General features: G+C 43.3%; 1 protein-coding gene across 1 annotated transcript in view; it reads right to left on the minus strand.

Annotated features, from left to right (window-relative positions):
- The window catches only part of LOC311308244 (insulin-like growth factor 1 receptor), a gene marked incomplete at both ends in the record, with an annotated part of 61,954 nt that extends 60,101 nt beyond the window's left edge, over window positions 1-1,853 (minus strand). Inside the window, one exon of the mRNA XM_084437181.1 lies at window positions 1,760-1,853. Within this exon, the coding sequence (XP_084293307.1) occupies window positions 1,760-1,853 (94 nt within the window). The remainder of the gene's footprint in view (window positions 1-1,759) is intronic.
- Between the last annotated feature and the right edge of the window lie 6,728 nt (window positions 1,854-8,581).

Raw genomic sequence — 8,581 nt, forward strand, 5'->3', positions numbered from 1 at the left:
CTGGTCTTTTTTTCCACACGCGATGAATCGGATGAATCAGGGAGGCTTGTTTGCAGTATACTTGGAAAAATGGAAATTTTGTGGTGACGACACATAAAAGGAGGTAAAAAATTGCATGTTTTAACTCTGACCAACTTAGTCAAACACACAAGTTACTAACTGTACAAGAGTATAGAGGATGATTTCAATGTGTCAGCATTTAATCATTATCAAGAGTGTAGCCCATTTCTTTCATCATCTATCTTATGTATGATTAGGTTTATCTCCCATAATTTCATCTTCTTTAGCAAAGCTGACCCATTCATGATTCATCTATCACAGCCAAGCAAAGAGTATGCTATGCTATTCAAAGGGTCATTTCTAATGCACATATTTCAAGGTCAAGCCAAAGCTGTTTAGACAATGGGAATAAGTCAGGGATACTGGGAAGCCAACAGACCAGCAGCCAGTCAGTTAAGAATAATATCGAGAATAACTGCAAACAATGGCACCACTAAATTCAAGAGCAAGGGTTGTGTTCAGCATATTCCAAAGTAGGCCTGGATCTGGGACTTTATAGGAAGCTATAGTATGATTCACAATGGCTGGCCAAGCAAAACCTCAGGAGCTTGGCTTGGCCACACCATGGGCCTCACTACCCCCCCCGTCTGGCCTCTCCCGTCACTCCCTGTCCAGGAATAAAAATTAGACGTTTGATTGCTTTGAATATTCCATTCTTCCACAGTGGAATTGATAGATAGCTATATTTTGAGCAGTTACCCACAGTGTCTATATAAAATGTTAACGTAAATGCCCAACGTTAAGTAGTTGGGACTGTGAAAGCATGCCATGCGTAGGGCATGTGCAGCCGGCACGACCGTAGGCTCCATCCAGAGCAGTAGCCTGCTCGCACCAACCTAGCCTGATGCTAATGCTAACTGCCTCCATCATTTAAAAACCTGTCTTATTGATTACCAATGACTAGGAAGCAAAACGCTGGCGCAAGCAATTATTTTAGATACCTTCTGGTGAGACGTAGTAGTTTGAAAGCATCACGATGAGGTATTTGTTTACGAGCTTTACCATTGCTGGAGCGGAGCTAGTTAACGTTACAATAGCAGGAATCTAGCAGGAATCTAGCTCGGACATTGAGTAAGGTTAAGCTAACCCACACGTCCTAAAAAGCACCAGCGTGATCTGTCTGTTTAGTGAGAATTCAGTGATTGATTCTAGGTGGCAATTTCATGCAAACTACTATAAAACCAGATCTCTACACAATCTAAACGCTTTTGGGGGGATTGGCCCGGACTTCTCGTTCATTTGGAACTTTAAATGGTCACGTTAGCCTGGATAGAGATGGGTTTGTGCTTAGCTAATGCTCCCCAGCACTTATAGTCTAACATTAGCTTTGTTAGCAGCTAAGCGCTGGCTGGCAACGCGACTCTCCCGGTGTTCACGGGCTGCCGAGCCAAACTGGGCTGGATGTCTGTGCAGGCACTACTTGGAGTCATGCACCCCCATCTTCCATGTTTGAGGAATTATTTCACATTTAGGTCGAAATAAATTACCCATAAAATCACAAAAATACGTCTAACGTTATTTTCTTTTAACCTGAAAGCAATTGCTAGCAACAAAACGCGAACGTGTGGTAGGTAGACTAGGTGAAAGTCAGGCTTGTTAGGACGTGGAGGAGCAGGACAGAGCTAACGTTAGCTGTTCAACAACAAGGCTAGCTTTGACTGAGAGGACGGGCTGGCTACTAGCTAACGTTCATACTTACTTTCTCCATTCGCGGGCCAAACGCATATCGTGGAGAGACACAGCAGCAGACCACAAAACAAGGGCAAATGATCCTTTTCTGTACAAGACCTCATTCCTGTGGAATAATTCCTCCCCGGCCTGATAAGTAAAAATGGTTATGACCCAATTAATGAACAGGGCCAAATGTAGCCACTTCTGGACATCCACAAAGAGCCACGGACGGTCTGTTCACTGAGTCCAAGTTATTGGGAAAAATCCTTGCCCAGTGCTAGCGATAACAAATAACTTGTAGCTGGCTAACAGCGATGGGAAGATGTGAAAATCCCAGAAAAACAGACTGGGAAGCACGCAGGCGAACTACAAGACGAATGCTCGCCTTCTCATGTGCTGTGGAATTTCCTCGAGTCCGCTGCGGGGTGAACTCAATCCAGCAGAAAATCCTCGATTTGTCTTCTTCGGCAGATAATATATGGTTATCATAATACTTCAATGTTTGTTTATTCTCTATGAACGCAAAATGATGCATGGGACGTTTTAGAGAAACATGCGTTGGAAATGTCTACCCGTTGATATTCCGCATCTTCAGACTCCATTTCTTAAATCAAATGACAATTTCGCCCGTTTCCGAGGAGCTCCTCGCGAGCTGAGATTATAATACGAACAATCCTCAAACGTGGATGAAAGGAGATCAGGTTCGGGTTACGGTACGAGGACCACAATATGCTTGGCTAGCACATGAATGAAGAAAACACCATCCCGGGTGTACGGCACGACGTATCCGCCAGGACAAATGGTTTCAACAACTGCACCGTTATCTGCCTCCCACTCTCCTCCGTCTTCACTCGCGCATACAGACAGAATACGATTTTAGATCGAATCCATTTTCGTCAGATAGAAACAGGATAATTGGCTGAATCTGGTCCCATCAACTCTTGGGATCTGATATCAATCGTTGACTTGAGACTCCTGGTTGCTAGCTATCCTCTTTTAGCCTGCAGTGTGGTTGTGGCCATCCTCGAGTCTGCTCCGTAGGATCAGCGCTGTAAACAAGGGTCGATTTCTCAGTCACACACACACGGCAGACTACGCTCCACCAGGCTGGAAGGAAAAACTGGAAAATAATCCAGTATTGGGATTGTTTTCCTTCTCATAAATGCATGTAGGCTAATAGAGAAAAGCGACGATAGAGAAATAGGCTATCAATACTATTCACAATCTTGTACGATTAATCGATAGGTTATTTAATTTGTTAGGTACTTTACTGTAAGCAATCTATGATATCTTATTAGACCTATTAATTTCCACAAGGGAGAAATCCTTGCAACTGAAATGCATTCGTTGAGAATTCAGTGACTCAATTTTAGAAAGGCATTTTGTTAAGCCTATTCTAATTATGCAATTAGGCCTACGTGAAGAAATGTAGATTGCTGTCATTCGATTTCTTGATTTAGAAATAATGCAGGTGACTCATTTAAAATAATGCTTTCCTTACCCTAGTGTACACATACTAAGGTGTAGCATCGATCATGGGTCAAAATGTGAAGTGCACATGCTTGTGTATCAATATAGATAACCAGTCAATTAAGAGGGAACAATTTCTTAAGAAACCAGATTATGTCCCATTGAGTGAACCAATAACCTAATGGTGCCACAGGTTTCCATGCAGCCCCCCCAAATCTATATCAATGTTGCCACCTAGCGGCCACAGTCTTCAAAGCAACTCATTTGAAAACAACCACCCATGAATGTGTAGTTAAATCAAAAAAGGTACAGTAAAATACGAATATGTAGATGACAATGTAGTTCAATAGAATACGACTGCATGGTATCAACAGTGACTTATTTTATTATTTTTTTTACCTTGAGAAATGTTTAAATCAAAGGAGTTTGGATAAAGTTGGGCATTGGATTGGAATGATTCCAATTCAATTCACTGTTAATAATAATAATAATAATAATAAAGTTATTTGTACAGCAACTTTCATACAAATAAATGCCGCTTAGTGCTTTACAACGGAGAATTTACATGCACAGTAGGCTACTTCATATAAAAACAGACATAAAATGAACAAAAAGCAGAGAAAATAAGATGGAAGATAAAACACAATAAAAAAAAGAAGAAGATAGAGATAAGAAATCAAGTAAAATACAACATTTTAAAAAGCTTACCAATACAATATCACAAAGCACCATAATCCCACAAATTTGTATGGCACATCTTGTTGTGTCATAACACCCCATTATCAGTTTTTGAGATGCGTGAGTCCGTTCTACGCCCTTGTGAACCATATTGCACACGTTTGTATTTGCTCCACTCTGACTCTGTTGACAAAATTACTGATGAGTCAAATAAATGCTTCCATTATTTTTGATGCCTACATGCTAATGGTTTTCATAGCCAAACCAAGATGTAGAGCAGATCCTTATGTATTTCAATCATCTTAGCTTACTCCAACGGAAGGAAGGGAGAGGACCGGATCCTCATGACTGTAGGTGGTCTCTAATTCTGGGAGAGAAGGGAAGCCAGATGAAACCGTCCTGTTGAAGAATCCCTGACAGTTTTGATTATCCCTATAATTATGGGTTTCTTTCATTCGAGAGAGGAGAGCACAAAAGCATTATTTGAACGCCACCGATTACCTCAACTCTGGCAAGCAGAGTTAAGCTTCCGTCACATTCCTACAATTACCACAGGGGAAAAAACATGAAAAATGAACTGAATATCAGTGACCACCCAAGACTACAAATACAGTGAGTCACTCTTCAACAAGTACACACTGTACCAACATGACCCCTTTTGCCCAGTGAATGTTGTGCCTGTCCACTTGCATTTGTTAAGGCCTCATAAAAGTACCCATGAAGGCCGGCGGCTGGCCCACCTACCTTGACCGCCTCTGTTGGTTTCATTCTCTCACTGCACTCATGTGGAAATAAATGTGTTTACCACCAATGGGTCACACATGCTAATGAGAGTCTGTTTGTTTTTCACTGTGCTCATGCAGGAGGAAAGGAATTTTGTGAAAGAGGGGGGGGGGGGTAATAGATGATGTGCAGACAGTCCTGATGCCTCTGTAATGCTAATGATGGAACAGGTTTCAGAGAAAAATTATGGCCATGAAATATGTGCAGGAAATAGCATTTTTTCCCTCACAAAACTGTATTTCAGTTCTGCATGTGTGCTTGCTCAAAGTTCCCTTTAACACTTTTTAACTCTACAACTGCTTTTCCTTTTCATCCCCATTCCTTCTGCGACTTTTTTGAGCGAGAGACCTCCACGTTTTTCATATTGAGGAAATCATGCAAATCTATCCTATCTCTTTTTGATCCAACATGTATTGGTTTTACTACAGATCTTTTAATAACGCCTAAATCTCCCATAGACTGCCACTCAATTAAACAACATTCCCGATTAGGCATTGTTGAGTCAGCTAACATGAAACATTACAGTAAAACTAGAAATGTGCATTTCCTGGAGAAAATGCATGTGGGCTGCCAGTGGTCCCAGCCTTAGAGGCCGTTCGGACAACGACACCCCTGTGGTCTAAAACCCATTATTTCCAATGGCTTGTGCCACGGTGGATTTTTGCTGTGTCGAGCAAAGTGCGGGCGCAGCTCAGCGCCTGCCTCAAAGTGTGTGGGTGCGAACTAGGTTGAGCTTCCCGCACTGCGCTGCCGTGACCAGCGGCGGGGGCAGCTCACATCACATCCTGTCTCAATGGCCCTTCAGTCTCCCAGACCCAGCCCTAGCCTCTCCCTAGCCCTAGCCTCTCCCCACCCTAGTCAGCTGTTTGGCAGCCAAGTTGGCCTACATCCTCAGGATGACCTATGCCCTACGACCCTTTATATTGTGCTTAATTCATGGGTAGCGCATCCTGTCAGGTACTGTAGGAAATATCTGTCAGAATGCCCCACTACACTATATTGTGCTTAATTCATTGTATTCACAATAAAATGGGTAGTAGGGCCTTCTGATAGACATCTCCTACCTGACAGGATGCTATATCCATGAATAAGCATGAATGCACACACAGCCAAAACAAAACTGTGAGCTAAGCCAGCTCTCCGTGTGGGGGTGCTAGAGACACTGGGTTTGGACCGGGGATGGGGGCGAGGGAGGCGCCACAGAGCCGCCCGAACACGGCCGCCCATTCACCTCCATTCATTAGGACTTGGGCTCAGGAGCCCAAAATTCCCCCCATTCATTGTTAATGGGGGGGAGGGATTGAAACAGCTATATCTCGATGTGGGAAGGTCACAGTGACAGTGGGTTTGGACAATCCGGAAGCTCTCAATGGAACCAACCCAGCAATACCTAAAAAAAGGGTCTCTTTAGGGTACCACTCCAGTGACAAGGCTATTTGTACCTTTCACTTTATAGTGGGCAGAATGCCTTTTCTAGTGATACTGAAAAAGGGACAAAGGTTATAAAGAATATTATAGTTTAATTTCTTCAATGTAATAATACACATTCCATTCAGAAATGACAATAAAATAAGGTTCACAACATACATCGCGTTGAGATATTCACCAACACAATATATTTTGTAGATTTTCATCAATACACAATACACAATAAATCCATATCAAATCCATTAATATAGAAAATGCAATATTTGGCACAATCTGATATGCATCATTGCAAAGATGTAGCCTACGATCGCATGATACTGAGCCGGATACAGTGTGCCGCCATGGGCCGACGGGATGGGTTAAGAGCAGGAGAATAATTTAATCGGTGGACGCTCTAGTCATTTTGTGCGTGTTTCGGTGTTGCCACCTCCCTACACTGTGTGATGTGTGTTCACTGTGTGAAAAATATAGATGTTTGTTTGTTTGTTTGTTTGTTTGGATAGAGGCAGTCCTGAGATTGCCGTATTACCACAATGACCGGTGGGGGGGAGCTGATCCTTGTCTTGCTGTTGACATCGGCCTGCTGCTGCAGGAGGAACTTCACCATATTTATGTTGCTATAGTGATAAGCAGCATGGAGAGGAGTGTAGCCCATCTGGAAGAGAAGAAGTGGGAGATAAATAGTTACTCATCTCACCAGCCTAACTAACGATGAAATGACTAACAACAACACTTACAGCCCTGGTGGTCATTCTAGGACATAATAACCATCATCTCAGTCAGGCCAGAGGCAATTGCTCCCTGTCACATCACTACTTGAAGACACTAAATATGGGATGGAGGTGGGGTAATGTGTATCACAAACAACACCAGCTCTGACACATCACACAACAGCTAGGGGCTTTAACCTGCGTAGACCTGGCAGACCCTACATCGAGACCAGGGGAACACATTCCTTACCAAGATATTTCTTCACAAATGTCTTTGTAAAGGTGTCTACTAACATATATATATATATATAAAAAAAAAGAAAACTCGAGACAGCTGCTGAAATTTGGGGTAGGCTACTCTCAACCTTATTCGGGTAAAACTGAAAATGTTTAGTTTTGCCTTAAGTAGCTTGTGAGGGGTCAAGGTAGGATTCTGAATCTATTGCAAGCATGTTTTACACAAAAAAAAACACTCTTTGGCGGTAAAATGGCCACGCCCAGTTTTCAAGCTCATCACAAACCCATTTTTGGGGGGGTGAAAATAAATGTACTAAGCATGTAAATTAAAAAGTAGCTTTATTTGTTTATATCAATTTCAAGTTAAGGTGTGAAGTGTACTGTGTGAGCCTCTACCTACAGTAACATGCTCTAAATGAGGCGTGTGTCAAAGTGAGCTAAGAAGAATATCCGTATAGCCTGGTATGACCATCCCGATCTAGCGAGCTCACTGCTTCGAACGGGATGGTCGTACCAGGCGAGAATATCAGGGCCTTGCAGGGGGTTAGGGCTCACCAGTGGCAGGGATGTTTAGGTGAGGAGAGCAGTGCGTGTTTTAGATGGCGGATGCTGTACAAGCCCCCCATACCTAAAAGGACAGGTGATTTGCAGTTGCTCTGAGGGGTCTCTGCGCGCCTTGGGGTAGAGTACACTTCTTTTTTGCTCCAACACAATGTGGGTGAGTTGAAAGGGTGTGGTGTCTCGGCAGGGCGATTTGTACGGTTGGAGCAGATAGGCCTAAACCACCAGTTGACCATGACAGCTCTTTCTCTCAGGCTGGGCTGAGGCTGATGCTGTGTCCTGGGGCTCTGACCTGGAGTCAGCCTGGACTCAGTGAGAGTAGTTGCGTAGAGACAAATGCTGTCCAAACTGCTGGACATCATGGACAATGTCTCCCACCCCGTATATGACACTGATCAGTTAGAGGATCACCATCGGTAGCAGACTGATCCTCCCACGGTGTTCGACAGAGACCATGACCGTTTCCTCATGCCTAGACCCTTTCCTCGTACCATGACTGAAGCAAAACAATGATCAGGCTATTGTTGAAGAAGTTTCATGATAGATGGATAGATAATTGGTTGAGATGAAGAAAGAGTGTGAGATAACAAGATAAAATGTCCCCTAGTGTGACATGATCAGTTCCTGATCAACATGGATAGAAAGAAAAATAGAACGAAAGAAAGGATATTCAGCCTAAACAACTGAAATACCAAAATACCTTCTAGTAATAGAATTAGCACTCCAACTGCATATGAAGTTGGAAATATACCAAGCCAGCGGTGCACCTGACAACTCTTGACAAAGGTCAGCCCGAGCCAGAATCACCCCCCCCCCCCCCTACACACACACACTCTCACACACACACACACTCACAGACACACACACACACACACACACACAATAACTACCAGAGAGAGGGGGGCTGAGATAATCAACAAAATTCCAACCCGGAGGGTGGCCTCAGTGAGTAGTAGGTTGGTGAATGCTGTGCAGTAGGCGTC

The sequence above is a fragment of the Borostomias antarcticus genome (assembly GCF_949987555.1).
Source record: "Borostomias antarcticus genome assembly, chromosome: 4".
Classification (NCBI taxonomy): domain Eukaryota; kingdom Metazoa; phylum Chordata; class Actinopteri; order Stomiiformes; family Stomiidae; genus Borostomias; species Borostomias antarcticus.